At 40.6% G+C, this 18,077-nt stretch overlaps 1 protein-coding gene across 4 annotated transcripts; it reads left to right on the forward strand.

Annotated features, from left to right (window-relative positions):
- Positions 1–562: 562 nt before the first annotated feature.
- On the forward strand, positions 563–18,053 carry LOC105388335 (E3 ubiquitin-protein ligase Su(dx)). Of its 4 annotated transcripts, XM_048628472.1 has the most exons (15): positions 563–720; positions 6,533–6,669; positions 6,798–7,085; positions 7,167–7,399; positions 7,685–7,914; positions 8,781–8,942; positions 10,618–10,751; positions 12,568–12,581; positions 12,886–13,059; positions 13,550–13,843; positions 14,004–14,504; positions 14,820–14,915; positions 15,146–15,298; positions 15,716–15,847; positions 17,624–18,053. In XM_048628472.1, exons 2-15 carry the CDS (start codon positions 6,603–6,605, stop codon positions 17,759–17,761), a joined length of 2,616 nt encoding a protein of 871 aa, XP_048484429.1. In that variant the 5' UTR covers positions 563–720; positions 6,533–6,602; the 3' UTR covers positions 17,762–18,053. The 4 variants fall into 4 exon arrangements, 3 of the variants coding, with proteins under 3 accessions (XP_048484429.1, XP_048484424.1, XP_048484432.1); XR_007267505.1 differs by lacking the exon at positions 12,568–12,581 and having other exon boundaries at positions 12,872–13,059; positions 15,146–15,357; positions 17,624–17,760; XM_048628467.1 differs by lacking the exon at positions 12,568–12,581 and having other exon boundaries at positions 12,872–13,059.
- The last annotated feature ends 24 nt before the right edge of the window (positions 18,054–18,077 follow it).

The raw sequence follows: 18,077 nt of genomic DNA on the forward strand, positions 1-18,077 counted from the left end.
CATCACGCTGCTCCCGGCAGCGAGGACTCCGCAAATTCAATATTATATTTTTCCCCGTTCGGAGCGAAGCCGACGAGAACCGTGGCTACATTGAGCCATTTTGCCGAAGTGTTCACTTCAAAAATCAAAAACCAACTGAGGCGCGCGGGCGACTCACTCTATTTATATAGGCACCCGCACCTTGCAAATTAAAGGTGGAGAGAAAAATGGACTTTATTTAACTGTCACTGTGACCCTTATGATGCCGAACACGGAGAAAGTCGAAACGCCATATCTCACAATGTTTAACTAGGTTTCAGATAGGCTCAGACTACATAATACAAAATGAGCGATGCCGTTATTATTCTGAGGTACGTATATGTAGATGATTTCGGTTGGCTAGTTGTGATGATGATGATGTTATGATGATGAAACTATGAGAGCTCTTCACACTCTCAGATATCCGGAGACAGACAGTCGCAGTTACTTATGTTCCTTGGTCGTCTAGAGAGAAGTTGTCTGAAAATCCAACAATGTTGGATCATGAATAGACTGAGATAATGACAGTCCCTCTTAAAAAAATATTGAAGTTGTCTATGGTTAATGGTCCAACAAATTGAGTTTTATGAATTTTTGTATATAAATATGCTTGTTTTTTTACTAAAATAGAGGATATTTGTGTTTATTTTATTGTTTTGTGATATAATACATTAACCTTATTTACGGATCTCCGTAAAATTGGTAAGTATTGTGATAAATAACACGATTTGCATTGTATGAAGGACTATCGATGATTCAGTTATATTTTGCCTATTTCTTGTCTGCATTCATTTTATAACAAGATAAGGTTTGTGCTACAATGATAATAATTATACGGATATTCGCCTTATTACGCCAATCATTCATTTAATAAGTTGATGCTTATCATGATCTCCATCACAGTAAAGGTAATGATCTAATGAATTCCTTTCAGTTTATAGGTAGGTTTCATGTATCACGATTAGCTACATTAAGCTTAATTCATTTCCATGTATTAGTACGTACCTCTGTCCTACATGTTTAAATTAATAATCTTATAATTACTTGATAAGATAGATGTATTGTTCATTCTAAAATCCTTCATTTTACTTAAGATTGCATGAGTTTCATCTGAAGTGATTATTGGGTTTTTATTAAAAGCCACTAGTTTATCAAGATTAGCCTCGATTTAATAGTCTCATATAAATCGATACACAGTGATACACAGGAAGTAAGAGATGACGGCCAACACATAGAGTACGTGCTATTTTCCTTTTTTCTTGACTATGACTTTTCGTTTACAATTCCAACACTAGGCCTTAAACAAAAATCATATAAATAGGCAAAAGAAAATTAGCACAATTCTAGGCCTCAAACAAAATATCATAACTTATATAGGTATATAAAACTAAAACATAACTTTAACACTGACTAACGGAGTACAAATAAACAATATCACAAAAAAACATATATGGAAACAAGTTAATCAGTTTTAAGTAGTTTAGACACAAACTTATAATGCTTCTCTGAAGTTAATGGCTTCGTTAACACGTCCGCCAACATTTCCTCAGTAGGAAGGTAACTTAAATCAATAACCTTCTTACTTATCAACTCTTTAACATAATGGTGCCTTATATCTATATGTTTGGTACGCGAGTGTGTTACAACATTCTTACAGATTTTCTGTGCTGATTGATTATCGTTAAACAAATCTATTTTGTACACAATACCAGTACATTCTTTAAGAAATGTTTGCAAGAACAGAGCCTCCTTGCAGGAGTCAGAGACCGCCATGTACTCAGCTTCAGTACTAGAAAGCGCTACAGTCCGTTGCTTTCGGCTTTCCCACGAAATAACTGAACTACCAAGACTAAAAACATACCCAGTATATGACCGACGATCCATCTGATCTCCTCCCCAATCAGCATCTGTAAAACCAGTAATTTTCAAATCGTCACCCTTTTGAAATAGTAGACTGTAATGTATTGTTCCTTTTAAATATCTCAGAACCCTTTTCGCTGCTTTCCAGTGAGATTCACCAAAACAGTTATTGAACTGGCTTAGATAGCTGATGCTATGAGTAATATCCGGCCTGGAACATACTGACAGGTACATTAAACACCCAATAAGGCTCCTATAATCATATTTACATGCCGAATTCTCTTCCTTTTTAAGTTGAATTCCAACTTCCATAGGAGTCTTAGCTGCTTTGCATTCTGCCATATGCAGTTTATCTAAAACTTTCTTTATGTAGCTGGACTGATCCAAAGTATAGCTTCCATCAGGTAATCTAGCAATTTTCATACCTAGAACCTGATGAGCCGGTCCCAAATCATGCATCACGAACTCTTTCATCAGCCCTTCCTTAATAACTTTCTTTTTCTCAGAATTTTCGGAGCTAAAGATCATGATGTCATCCACATACAGCGCTACGATTATTATTTCATCATCAGTATTATGAATATACACCGATTGCTCAGAAGATAGTCTACTAAATTGCAATTTATTGATGAAAACATCATTAATGCGTTCATACCATGCTTTCGCCGCCTGTTTTAAGCCATAAATTGCTTTGTTCAGCTTATATACTTTCCTGACCTTTTCATCTTGACCTCCACCTTGGATGAAACCTTCAGGTTGCTCCATATATACAGTTTCGGTTAGTAACCCGTGCAAAAATGCAGTTTTTACATCTAGGTGCTCTATAACTAAATCATATTGAGCAGCTAATGCTAACAGTATTCTAACTGTTGAGTAGCGAACCACAGGTGCAAATGTTTCATTGTAGTCAATTCCGTATCTTTGTGTATAACCTTTCGCCACCAGACGAGCTTTATACTTTAACAATTTTCCATTTAGGTCTCTCTTTTTGCTAAATATCCATTTACATTTTACTGGTTTTTGCCCTGAAGGCAGATCAACCAGTGTCCAGCATTCATTAACTATGAAAGAGTTATACTCGTCTTGTATAGCTTCCTTCCAATGTTTAGACTCGCAGCCACCCAGAGCCTCTTCTATTGTCTTCGGTATATCTTCGTCTTCTGTAACCGCTGTAAACCCAGCATACCCATCCGTATCAGCATCTTCAAAATCAAGCGAGTCCTCCGAATCCATGCTTGAATATCCTGGAATATATGTAGGGTCCGAAGAGTGGTTATCAGAATTTACAGATTCTACTGATGAATCCAGACTGAACATGGTTTGTCTCCGAGGATTCACTGTGTCATCAGGTAACAACTGATCCATCTCGACGACGTCTGGCTGACATAATGATGTCTCAGAAGCTTCCGTCGACGACTGTGCTGGATCAGGTTGTGTAGTACTATCTAAGTTATCAGATGAATCTATAATTAACAAATCATCATGCTCTTTACTGTTATCATCATTGGACACTACTTTATCCAAAAACATACTTTCTATGAATTTGACGTGTCTGGCTTTAATACATTTCTTTGGAAAAGCAGGATCTACCAGTCTATACCCTTTACTATTCTCACAGTACCCTACAAAAATATACCTTTTGCATCTAGGGTCCCATTTCCTTGCCTTCTCATCAATGGCATATGCTACACAACCAAATACACGTAAGTGTGCTACATTCACCTTTTTGGATGTCCATTTTTCTTCAGGTGTTGTTCCCATGACCGCTCTGGTTGGTGTATAGTTCTTGAGTACGGCAGCCGTGTTCGCCGCCTCAGCCCAGTACTGTTTCTCCAACCCAGCCTCCTGGAGCATGCATCGGGCTTTATCCATTATGGTGCGATTAGCCCGCTCTGCCACTCCATTCTGTTGACTACAATGTGGGACAGTAGTTTGATGTTTTATCCCATTCCTCTCCAGATACTCCTGAAATTGATTAGACATGTACTCGCCACCATTGTCACTTCTCAAGGTTTTAATTTTTCTATCTGTTTCATTCTCTACAAGCGCTCTGAATAGTTTAAATTTCTCAAAGACCTCGCTCTTTCTATCCATGAAGTAGATAAATGTTTTCCTCGAGAAATCATCAATGAAGGTAACAAAGTACCTTTTCCCACTAAATGATGGTACCTGCATAGGTCCACATACATCTGTATGTACCAACCCTAGTTTGACATTAGACCTACTATGACTTTTCTTAGGGAATGGAAGTCTGGCCTGTTTGCCTTCTATACAAGCTACACATGGATTAAAAGTAGTATTTGGATAATCCATACCTGTGACCAGCCCATTTTTCATTAGCTTCATACTCCTGGCATTCAGGTGCCCAAGTCGCTTATGCCACAACTCGTGATCAATGCCCTGCGCAGACACCAGCGCAGACACCTCCGGAACCTCGCTAGACTCTCCAGTCACCAACTCCTTCTCAATGCCCTGCTCAGAAACTAGTGCAGGCATCTCCAGAACCTCGCTAGACTGTTCAGTCGCCAACCCCTCACATGCTGAGTTCATGGCAATCCCTGACTTAACTACATCAAGCTCATAAACCCCATTAACACCAGTACCAGTGACAATAACTTCACCTTCATCAATTATTTTACATAAATTCTTATCAAAAACTACACTAAACCCTTTTCTATTTAACTCACTAACAGAAAGTAGATTTGCTGATAGTTTAGGAATATAGTGGACTTCACTTACAGTCTTCAAACCAGTCTTTAATAATACTTTTACTTTGCCGATACCCTCAGTTAGTAACTTCTCTCCATTGGCAACATTTACTTCCAGCTTCTTGCTGCACTGCAGTTCTTGCATAATTTGCTTGTTATTGCACATGTGATGAGTCGCCCCTGAGTCGATGTACCATACGTCGTTCTGAACTTTCACCGACAAAGCCGTCAGTAGTGAGTTTTCCTTTCCACTACTTCGTCTTCCTCCCGCCTTAGGCTCCATGACTTCATCATTGGGGCAGTCCTTCTTCACGTGACCGGGCTTCTTACAACGAAAGCACCTCACTGTCCAAGGTCTCTTTACCGCCAGTTCATTCATATCACCTTCCTTGCCATCGCGCCGATGCTGCTCCTGGAGAAGTTTACTCCTGACTGTCTCGCTTGTCAGCCTCGTATTCGAGTTCTCCAGCGCCATAATTAGTGGGTCGAAGTCCGTAGTTAGCCCGCTCAGCATGATTATTGCAAGGAACTCATCCTCTATTGCTGAGCCTATATCCGACAGCTGCTGCCCGAGCTCCGTAATATATGATAGGTAGCTCTGCATACCATCTCTGTCCTGTAACTTCACACCAAACAGCGACCTCAATAGCCCGAGTCTTCTACACAGCCCCCTGTCCTCATATGCACGCTGGAGGTTGTTCCAGGCCTCATAAGGCGTCTTTGCATTGCGTACATGTTGCAACGCAGACGGACCTACTGACAGACATATTTTTGCCATCGCCTTTTGCTTCTTCCTCTCATCCTTACAACTGTCCTCACCTTCGATACAGTCATGAAGATCCTCGTGCATGAGGAGCATTTTCAGCATAAATTTCCACTGGTTGTAGTCTTCCATCCCTTTTAGTTTCTCTACAGGGAGACCAATTGAACTAGAACTCGCCATTATTGCTGTTTGTATTTGTAAAACTGTTTGACAACCGGCCTTTTAATTAGAATTTTTCGTAGTAGTATTTTCCAAAAATATTTATTGTAGGACACGCGCCAAGCTGTCCTGGGCCCATAACCTATTGGGTTTTTATTAAAAGCCACTAGTTTATCAAGATTAGCCTCGATTTAATAGTCTCATATAAATCGATACACAGTGATACACAGGAAGTAAGAGATGACGGCCAACACATAGAGTACGTGCTATTTTCCTTTTTTCTTGACTATGACTTTTCGTTTACAATTCCAACAGTGATCTCTGTAGCAACAATTACTATGTTGTTTGTTTGTATAATTGGATTGGAAATATTGGAAATCCATTAGAATGTGACTTAAAATACTTTTGGATGTTTTGACTCTTACAAGCATTACATCATTGTTTGATTTTAGTTGAATAACAGTTTCTCCTTTAGTTCTTATTTTTATTTCTTCATTTTCTGTACCTGTGACTGCCTTAATATTATTCAAATTATAAATTGGTCTCACAATAAAATGGCAATGTTTGATAAGTTCCCATGCAATTAATGAGTTCACATAACACAATATTATACACATACTTATTATATGGGACTGTCTGTTTTCAAGTTATTGTTGTTAATATATTATTAGGCAAAACTCTGCTCAAAAATATGATGATTGAGTAGGTATGAAGAAGTCAGCAAATAAATGATTTGAATTTGAAGTCTCTGCCCAAAAATATGTTGATTGAGTAGGTATGAAGAAGTATTGGATTGTTTGATACATACAGCAACAATAATGGAAGAAAGAAGAGTCCAGACATTTGCAAACCACCTATAAAAATACATGTTATATATATAGTATCTACTCTGCTATAGCATTTACAATCTCCTGCAGATTAAAAAAACTAGTATTATTGATGCTAACTTATTAGTTTTTAAATTATTGTCGCTAAGTTATATAAATAGATCTTGTTGAATGTAAGGCATGTAACTGTGTTCCAGGTCTCTATGTTGGGGCTGAGTGAGTGAGTAGTGCCTACAAATTTAATATGAATTGAAGCAATAATACACTATGACTGATCCTATACAAAATACACCCGCCATTCCTTGGGCAGCATATCATCAACTCAGCTTGACAGGTTAGTAGCATACAGAATGGAATATGAATGTTGTATTATCTATATTTGAACTTATTTATTTGGATTACACCACTGTCTTAGGTATCAAAGAAAAATGTGACAATCTAATATTATTTTTTTGTTTTCAGCTGAGTCTGCTAATATAAAAAATACTGGACTGTTCAAACCAAATCCTTATTTGCAAGTGGTGATAGATGATAAAATAACAAGAAAAACTGAAGTCCTAAAAAATACATTACATCCAAAATGGAAGGAAGACTTTACAGTGCTCATTACACCACAATCGTACCTGGTCTTTCGTCTGGCCGACCACCACAGCTTCAGAAAAGATAATATAATTGGAGAAAAAAGGATTAGCTTCCTAAAGATCCTACTGCATGTCAATGGGAAATGTGAAAACTTAGAACTTATAATAGGTAATGTTATATCCAAATTATTATTGTCTTAACACTTTTAACAATCATTCACACAGAACTAACACATTGAATGACTTGCAGATTTAATCCGGCCCGCCTCGCAAGAGAACCACTCGGCCGCGGAGACCAAATCAGCCGAGATCATGGTGCTGCTGGACGGGCTGCGCGTGGAGCCGGGCGTGCTGGCGGCGGCGCGGCAGGCGCTGGACGACGGCTCGCTGCGCGGCGCGCTGGCGGGCGACGGCGTGCGCGCGCGCTTCCGTCTGCGCAACCCCGACCAGCCGCGCCCGCTGCTGCGGCCCGTGTCGTTGAGGGTTAGTGTATTGGTGTCTTCAGGGAAGAAGATAGTTGAGAAGTTTTGTAGTTTCCATTTAAGAATTAGATTAGCCACATCGCAATAGAGCCTGAGGAAGTTTAGCAGTCTTCTTAAGATAAGCAAATTTTAGGAGACTTGTGCATAATGTGGTTCAGCCAATCCGAACGAAATTTCATTTACAACAGCCATTACATTGCAGTGATGAACTTCACTCCAGTTACCTGAATATGGTCTTAATAGGAATTACTTTATGCTCCACTTTCAACAACATCCTCCATTGCAGCCGCCACCCGGCCCGCCGCCTATGAGCAACGGCGCAGTGGTCTCACTAGCCGAGGCGCCGGGCCCGTCGCACGGCAGCAGCGAGCCGCCGGCGCGCGAGCAGCCGGGCCCGCCGCCCGCGCCGCCCGCCCCCGACGTGCCGGGGTCGCCCGCGCCCGCCTCCGCCGCGCCTGGGTCTGAGGAGCCGTTGCCCCCCGGCTGGGAGATGAGATACGATGTTTATGGACGGAGGTATGTGGTACATTTGTGATCATAATTTCATGAATTCCACGGGTTCTTTTTAAGTACATGCTCAGTGACAGTAGACGTAGAGGCTGTAAAGATATTGAATACTACAAAAGCCAATCTTTGTTTCGTTCTTTCATGCATTTTAAGCCGTGTATGAAACCAATTTAGTAATTTTTTAGGATAGAAATATAGATTGGACCTTGGACTTAGGCATAATAAGTATCTCAGCAATCCAGCAATTTTAACAGCTTCATAAATTCATATTGGAAGGTAAGTAAGCAAGCTTCAATTTTCACATGGCTATTAGACAATAAAAATGAAACGGCTGGTGTTTGTTTCTTTCCTGAAGGCAAATGCTGACCTTCAATGGATATTCTCTATTATTAAATAGATATAACAAGGTATTCTACGACGATTCCGCTTAGATTACTCGTGTCACTTAATAACTGCAAGTAGAGTATGTTCCACTCAGTATACAGTACAATGTAGCTATTAAAAATAACAAAAAATGCTTTAGGGAGAATGATTATTGACACCTGAGAATGACATAGGTAGATAGGAAACTTTTATAGCTGAAGCTGTCTCACTAGAAGCCTGTATTGAATACATGATTTGGTGAAACCGAACGATAACAGTGATCATCTGTGATCATAAGTAGTCCTCACTAAAGTGTTACCTATACATGAAAATGATTTGTGGTTCAATAGTAATGAATTAATTAAATTATTAAAACATTCGTTTATTTGAAAAAACCAAACAAAGACACATAAATTTGTTGAAACATTGGTCCTCAAAATAGGATTCCCTATGCTATGATTATTAAACCTATGCCTCTAACCCTCCAATTCCATAAACGCTTCCGTGTGCAGATACTACGTGGACCACAACACGCGGTCGACGTCGTGGGAGCGGCCGCAGCCGCTGCCGCCGGGCTGGGAGGTGCGGCGCGACGCCCGTGGCCGAGTCTACTATGTGGACCACAACACGCGCACCACCACCTGGCAGCGCCCCGACACCGAGCGCCTCGCCAGGTAACACACACACACACACACACACACACACACACACACACACACACACACACACACACACACACACACACACACACACACACACACACACACACACACACACACACACACACACACACACACACACACACACACACACACACACACACACACACACCGCTGGGCTGGGAGTTGCACATACATACATTTTTATGTATACATGAACCCTGCTTCTATTCCTCGAAGAACATGGCAATTTGAGCTTCAAGTGGCCTAGACCAGTAAAGACCTTGAATTTACTGTTATTATATTGGTTGAGAAACATAATTGAGTGTTAAAAGCAGCTTACTAATAGCATGGAACTAATATTGATTTAATCATTATGCATATTATGTGTACATACACACTATGTTGTATGTGAAGTATTTTCTGTTACTAATCGATATTTCCACTCCATTGCCTTTGGCAAGCTGTATAGTAAATTTATGACTTATCACTTTAGTGCTTAAGATAAGAATCTTTACCATTCATCAATATACCATGGTATTCCCCAATCCCACCGAGTTTTATTTGTAGATTATAAAATAGTTAATTGCTTATTGGGTATTTTTGATAGTTTTGGGGATAGCAACAATGTATTGCTCAAATTAATAGATATGTCGCAGGCAACTGGTTTAATCTCCTGTTTGATTGAACCACTAGCCCGTTCATTGGATGGCGCTATTTAGTTGTATGACTAAAGGACAACTCGTCAAGTCGTTGATTGTAACGTTCGACGTCTTGACTGAACGTCAATCAGCGAAGTCGTTGAATGGGATATAGTATAGCAACTTTGTAATGTCTGGTTAGGGTGAACATCACCAGACAAGAGTCAACAAAAAGACTATGTTACAAAGCTCTTATCTCACAAATTAACTAAACAATAACAATAAACGTACCTTCATATTTTTGTTCACAATTATCTAGTTTCGCCACTTTTTTTCTTTGAAACTATCCGCCCGCGGCGTAATAATAGGTAAATCCATGTTGTCACACTATTTTAACACAAATAACGCAATTTAAAGCTAATTTATTTGCAAAAAACTTACATATAGGTGCTTTTTGTGTCAGCTGTTAGCTGTTAGACGCCATATTTGTTTTATTCACCACCTGACTGATTTTAAGTCAGCTAACTAGTTGGACGTTTTGTGACGCTTGTACAATCAACGTTCGGCCTAGTCATACAGTTGAACAGCGCCATCCAATGAACGGGCTAGTGGTTCAATCAAACAGGAGATTAAACCAGTTGCCTGCGACAGATACATCAAAAAGATTGTCATGTAACACGATTACCTAGCCCTGAGTGGTCTATTTCCCCCAATAATAAAGAAGGTAGTAAAGTATATATTGGTTGTAATGTTTCAAGAGCACCTTCTAGACCTGCATAGTCTTAAACCCCTACATAATGTTCAAGACTGTAATCCCCGAAGCCACCAGGGACACAGGCCAGCGAACCAGCACTTACTACTCTGGCTTTAACTAAATGCAATAAAACCTAGTGCACTATCGTTATTAATACATACATATCTTCATTTTGAGTTTATGGTGGATTCGCCCCATTAATCCTAACGAATTATAGTCTACATTAACTACATATTCATTGTGAACCATGAATCCTAACGGCAATCAAGTGTACATGTATGGTCTATGCCCGCAGGTTCCAGCACTGGCGCGGCGAGCGGCGGCACGTGGTGGCGCAGGGCAACCAGCGCTTCCTGTACCCCGCGCCGCCGCAGCCCGCGCCCGAGCCCGACGCGCAGCCGCCCGCCGCCACCGCCGCCCCCGCACCGTGTAAGTGCAACCTACTTGAATAAATTTTAAACGAGAAAGCTTTTAAGTATGGATGGATGTATGTTTCGCTGTAATGCGGCAGGACCAATTTTTATGAAATTTGAAATTTAGTTGTGAGTATTTTTTTTTTATGCAGCATAGAACAGCTGAACGGATTAGTCAGTGAGCATAGAATAGTTTCCCTAAATGCTCATTTTCAGAATTTCTGCGTAGAGCAGTATAAATAAGTATTCTTATGTACAAATCAGTAACATAACTTTTTTGAAAAAAACTAATTCGTAGTTGTTGTACCTTTTAACAAAACAGCATGCTTATGATTATTGACATTAGAGTAACATTGGCACACGTCATAAAGACGTGTGCCAATGTTTGAACCTTTGCCTACCCCTTCAGAAAGCGTATTTGGTAACTTAACTTACCAAATACGCTTTCTGAAGAGGTAGGCATATGCCTTAAATAAGGCATGGCAATACTTTTTCTTTCATTGATTTTTGCCCGTAACTCAAGGTACTAGAGTTCAAAATAAGGTGGGAACTATTTTCCCTTTGCCTTATTGAGGGTTACCTAAATCATGTTTTTTCGCCGACCAGCGCTTTACATTTTTCTGTGAATCGGCGTAGTTGCACCTCGCTTGTTTGCCTTTGCATTACTTTAACAGGTACATATCAGATAACAAAAGATAAATCAACTGTTTATGCTAATTTAGATAATATTATTATCGTCATGAATTGTGCGTCGATGCTTAGGTATTCGCATAATTTAATAAAATTATATACATGCTTACATTTTTGTCTATATGTATACATACATAGGTACTCAGCAGGGAATGATATGCGAAATAAACTAAATACTGCATTGTAACAAATATGACATAGCAAAACTCATATTACCGAATTAACGAAGTATTGTTGGTTTGAGATTACTGACACCCTCTGGCACAATACTAAACTTAAAAAAAACCTTCTATTAGAGTAATTAGTTAATAGAGTTAATTTTCAAAAGTTGTTCACTCGCCCCTTTTTGTCTTATATACCACTTTTGCAAAACCCTGTATATTGTCTTCCAGCATCAAGCAGTAACAAAATCGGCTTCCTATTCCATAAGCAGTAGCAGCTGCAACAAAATCGGGGTACTATTCCATTCGAAACACTCAATATAGCATAAAACATTCCCTTCTAGCATCAAGCAGCACAAACAAAATCGGCTTACAATTCCATTTGAAACACCCAATACAGCATTCCTCCATCTAGCAGCAGTAGCAAAATCGGCTTCATATTCCATTTGTATCACCCAACATTGCCTTCCAGCATCAAGCAGCAGGAACAAATTGTGCTTAATACTTATTCCATGTGTATCACCCAATATTGCGTTCCAGAATCAAGCAGTAGCAACAAATTCGGCTTAATATTCCATTTGTATCACTCAATATTATCTTCCCAGCATCAAGCAGCAATAGCAAAATCAGTTTAATATTCCATTTGTATCACCCAACATTGCCTTCCAGCATCAAGCAGCAGCAGTAGCGTGGGCGCGGCGCCGCCGGGCGTGGCCGCGGCGTCGAGCGCGGTTCACTATGACCCTCCGAGTCGCCCTTTTTCGTATATTGTCTTCCAGCATTAAGCAGTTACAAAATCGGCTTATTATTCCATAATCTGTAGCGGTGCATTATCAGTGGCCCAGTTCTGGGCATGTATTATTTAGCGACTTTGTTGATTTGTACTCGACACGTTAAGAAGAAGAAGCTGTAGCAGCAGCAACAAAATCAACTATTCCATTTAAAACACCCAATGTAGCATATTATGCAATAATCTTCCAGCATCAAGCAGCAGCAGCGGCAACTACTACTATTCCACTTAAAACACCCAGTATAGCATAAAACATTGCCTTTCAGCATCGAGCAGCACTAGCAAAATCAGCTTAATATTCCATTTAATACACCCAAAAACTTCTGGCCTGCGGGGATAGTGTTCCGACGCTTCAGCTTAATTTAAGTTAGTTTTTGATTAAGTTAAAATATGTATTAGTTTATTTATATTTAAATTGCATACATGTAATTGTATCTATGGGCCTTAGTTGCCTGAGAATAAATGAATATTATATTATTATTATTATCTCCCCAGCATCAAGCAGCAGTAGCGTGGGCGCGGGCGCGGCGCCGCCGGGCGTGGGCGCGGCGTCGAGCGCGGGCGCGGACGACGGGCTGGGCGCGCTGCCGGCCGGCTGGGAGCGCCGCGTGCAGCCCGACGGCCGCGTCTACTACGTCAACCACAAGAACCGCACCACGCAGTGGGAGGACCCGCGGACGCAGGTATGGGGGAAGGAGGAGTTTAAAATGTAATGTTTTAAAATTCTTGAAAAAAGCTATAGATCGCATCCAGTGGCGTGCTTTGGGAGAAGCCTGATGTTTTAAAATTATATCTGTAGACACACTTTACATTCGTCACAGTTAGGGAGCATTCACAGGGGATACGATATTGACGATTCAGCCATTTTGTATACACAAAAATACAATCGTATCGTTTTTTTTAGATGAATGACGTATATCATGAGAATGCTCCGTTACTCTTTTTTAAATTGTAAAATTTAATTCAGCGGCATTGCACATCGACCACCATTGACCAACGTTACTAAAGCCGAAGCCATCACCACGCGTATAGAATATTATTTTCCTAATTATTCACAATAATATCGCCTAATTATGACGCAGATCACGTTAGCTGACCAACGACCTCACCGCCTACTAAGCAACAATGTATGTTTATAATAATAATGATATTAAACTGTAGTATTGTGAACAGGGTCAAGAAGTGAGCGGCATGGAGGAGGCGCTGCCGCCGGGCTGGGAGATCCGCTTCACGGAGGAGGGCACGCGGTACTTCGTGGACCACAACACGCGCACCACCACATTCCAGGACCCGCGCCCCGGCGCGCCCAAGGGGCCCCAGGGCGCCTACGGGGTGCCCCGCGCCTACGAGCGATCATTCCGATGGAAACTTAGTCAATTTAGATACCTATGCCAAAGCAACGCTTTGCCGAGTCACATCAAAATCACGCTGTCGAGACAGACGCTGTTTGAAGACTCGTATCACCAGGTAAACTATAATATTCATCAGCAGGATTTTATGCTTGATAGTTGATGATAAATACCTCACTTCCTAATTAATTGCTCTTAGCATTAAGCCCACCTTTTGTGCATTTATTATATGTATATTTGTGTAATAAAGAATTAAATAATAATAATAATTGTTCCAGATAATGAGGCTACCTGCGTACGAGTTGCGCAGACGACTGTATATAATATTCAGAGGCGAAGAGGGCCTCGACTACGGGGGCGTCAGTCGAGAATGGTTCTTCTTACTGTCGCATGAAGTGCTAAATCCTATGTACTGCCTGTTCGAGTACGCCAACAAAAACAACTACAGCCTACAAATAAACCCGGCCAGTTACGTGAACCCGGACCATTTGTTGTACTTCAAGTTCATCGGCCGCTTCATAGCCATGGCTCTGTACCACGGCAGGTTTATCTACTCCGGCTTCACGATGCCGTTTTACAAACGGATGTTGAACAAGAAGCTGACGATGAAGGACATAGAGTCGATAGACCCCGAGTTCTACAACTCGCTGGTGTGGATCAGAGACAATAACATAGACGAGTGCGGGCTGGAGATGTGGTACAGCGTGGACTTCGAGGTGCTGGGGCAGGTCATCCACCACGAGCTCAAGCCGGCCGGGGACAAGGAGCGCGTGTGCGAGGTCAGTGGAGCGACATGACAGTAGCTGTTCACTTTTGTTCCTTGTCAAACTCACAAACTGCCTATTCAAACATTGACGGTTTGTTATGTAGGTAGTTTGACAAGGTAAAAAATTGTATAGCTACTTATGCAGCTGACGGTACCTACATAGGAGACAGTTTAGGCTTCATCAGACGCTGACGGTTTTGCTCCCTGTTTATGGCACAATGCTGGAAATAAAACAAACTCGAGCGTGACCTTATAGCGCTATCGGCGTCAGGATCATAATATTTGCTAGTGGTTTGTTTATATTATATATTTTTATCTTTATTTTCAGGCTAACAAAGAGCAATATATACAATTAGTAACACAATGGCGCATGACTCGCGGGATCGAAGAACAAACTGCAGCCTTTCTTGAAGGATTCAATGAAGTAAGTATAATCATACTACTATTCTACGAGAAATTAATCACACTTTTCATAAATACCTACATCTTTAAGATTTGCGTCTTCGACTCGGTATCATTATTATAGGCACTAAACTATGATGTTAAATATTTAGTAAATTAACTAAATATGTTCACTACAGTCCTACAAAATACTTTGTTTCACCACCCAAAACACACATACAAAACCGTAGCTACAAACAGCGCACTCCGCAGGTGGTCCCGCTCGAGTGGCTCAAGTACTTCGACGAGCGCGAGCTGGAGCTGATGCTGTGCGGCATGCAGGAGGTGGACGTGGACGACTGGCAGCGGAGCACCATCTACCGCCACTACACGCGCTCCAGCAAGCAGGTGCTGTGGTTCTGGCAGGTCAGTACATCTACCGCCACTACACGCGCTCCAGCAAGCAGGTGCTGTGGTTCTGGCAGGTCAGTACATCTATCGACACTATGAGTAATTCGTTTAAGTGTTTTGATCCGTGCTCGCAGCCAGTGGTCAAAAATCCATTAGTTAAAAACCAACAAAGTTACTCTGGACTTGACTAATGGTTAAAGTTGACATCGAATCAAAAAAGTGGTCCTAAGTAGCTAAAATCACTTCAGAATAAGCCAGGTGCAGATGCTGATTGACAATAATTAGCACTGTGAAAGACTGCTCTCAGTGTCGCAAAGGCCAATCACTAATTACATATTGTAATTATTCAGGCAGTGTTAGATTCTAGTATGTATAATAATTATAAAACATAACATATCCGACGTCCCGTAAACCCTGCCCCCCTGTTTCCAGTTCGTCCGGCAGATGGACAACGAGAAGCGGGCGCGGCTGCTGCAGTTCGTGACGGGCACGTGCCGCGTGCCGGTCGGCGGGTTCGCCGAGCTCATGGGCTCCAACGGGCCGCAGCGGTTCTGCATTGAGAAGGTAACTTGGACACTCAGTAAAAGATGGTAAAATCCACTGACGTGTGATAGGGAGGTTGTTTTTATGCATCAACAAAATGTTATTTTAATCTGTTTTCCACGTATAAGTCTTAAGGCCCATATTCACGGGCGTACCAATTCGCGGATTTGTCGCTGGCGACAAGTGTTTGCGCTGGGGTGAACCGCATATTATCGTTTAATTACTATTACATTTTGCGAGCGACGCTTTCAAATCCGTGTGAATAGTAACTAAAACCTAGTTATGATATATTTTTATGATGCAAGATTTGCCTTTTTAACATATTTCTCAAGTGGCTCTCTCTATGTAGGTAGTGCATTGTGTAAACCAGTGTTTTTCAACCTTTTTAATGTCGCGACCCCCCTGGTATTAAAAAATAATTCGCGACCCCCTTGACCCTTCGGTTTTTTTAACATGGGTTTTGTTTTATTGGCTACCACTTAAAAGGTCCTAAATATAGTCAAAGTAACTTATTAGTTATGTTAAATACAGGGTGTTGCAAAAAGGGTATACTAAGCCGAAACCTACATGTGCATCATGGTATATCTAAGCCCGTAAAATGAAATCAGTATGAATTTCAAAACTTGCGAAAAAATACCCTTTTTGCAACAACCAGTATAATTCAATTTTACATATATTACCTGTATAAGCTGTTATTATTAACAGCCTCTGGATTCACTTTGAAAAATCTGAGAACAGTTGTAAATTTAGACGTAATTTTGAAAACCATTATATTTTAATGGTTTTCAAAATTACGTCTAAATTTAAACTTAAAAAACATGACCTGAATCAATCAAAAACCTTCTCTAATTTAATCATTTACGGTGGGAGGCAAGATGAAGTAAGAGTAGACTCGAGCTAATTGTATTCTTCTTCTGTATGTAGGTATCAACAAAAGATTTCTCGGGAAAACTAGATTTTGGACAGATTTAGTAGTAGTTTGCTATAAAATTCCATGCTCGCAAGGATGGAGTAAAATGCTTATGATCGCTGATCTATCTGGGGGTCGCGACCCACAGGTTGAAAAACACTGGTGTAAACAATGCAGGTAGCCACCTTGCTTGGATTACTTGCGCAGGTGTAACCGTCGGCAAATATGTTTATCCACACTCATTAATCTTTAGATGTATAAATATAATATTTTTTTTTATATGTAAGTAACAATTTAGTGCCAATTTCCCCATTCTCGGTTATTTAACCGACAGTGATTGATTTATAAATTAAACGTCATCTCCATATAAAATTCATGACAGATGTGTCAAAATTTAACCACTACTCCCTGGTTATGCTCTAACTGAGAATGGCGAAATTGGCACTAAGTCTTCTAGCTTATCGGTGACAAATACTTGAAGTAGAATAGGCAGCCATTGGTCACCATGGTGAAGAGATCTAACTGGTAATTAGATTAGGTAGTTGTTATTCACTGAACTCGCAGGGTGCGCCGAACCAAGAGCACAGTTGTTGATACCACTGAGAAAATAACACTTATAGTCCATACGTCGAGGAGGCTACTTCCGTTCACCACAATTTGATAATTTCTAACATATACATCTCGAGCGAGGCTCAGTGGGACCCTGACAAATATTTGTAAATGAATGTACTTACCCCTACGTGTATGAAGACTTCATAAGGGGGGTCAATATAGCTTACGAAATACCAAGTTTTGTAGCGCTGCCACGCTAACGCTGCTGCACAAACGTAGGTATTGTTTGTTACTTTATTGTAAAGCTAGAGTAACCTCTCTCCACCCCCCCTCAGGTGGGCAAGGACACGTGGCTGCCGCGCTCGCACACCTGCTTCAACCGCCTGGACCTGCCGCCCTACAAGAGCTACGAGCAGCTCAGCGAGAAACTCAACTTCGCCATCGAGGAAACGGAGGGATTCGGACAAGAGTAAAGTGATAAATTAGCACTACTTATATTTAATGTAAATTATTATAATTATACGTAATGATCGATGCACTATGTAAATGAGGGGAATTATTGCACCAATGGAATTGGTGCTGCCGATGTTGCATGTTATAAAAAGACCAACCAAATACTTGTATGAATATTTTGTTTTAATTATATAAATAAATAATTAATTATGTAGATATCACTAGCGAAATATGTCAGTTGTGTAAGAAATATATTATTTGAACTGTATTTAAACTAAGGTCTTTAATGTTCAATAAATTACATGAATATAACTAATTTCTTTCACTGTAACAACC

This window comes from Plutella xylostella, chromosome 4 (assembly GCF_932276165.1).
Source record: "Plutella xylostella chromosome 4, ilPluXylo3.1, whole genome shotgun sequence".
In the NCBI taxonomy this organism is placed as follows: domain Eukaryota; kingdom Metazoa; phylum Arthropoda; class Insecta; order Lepidoptera; family Plutellidae; genus Plutella; species Plutella xylostella.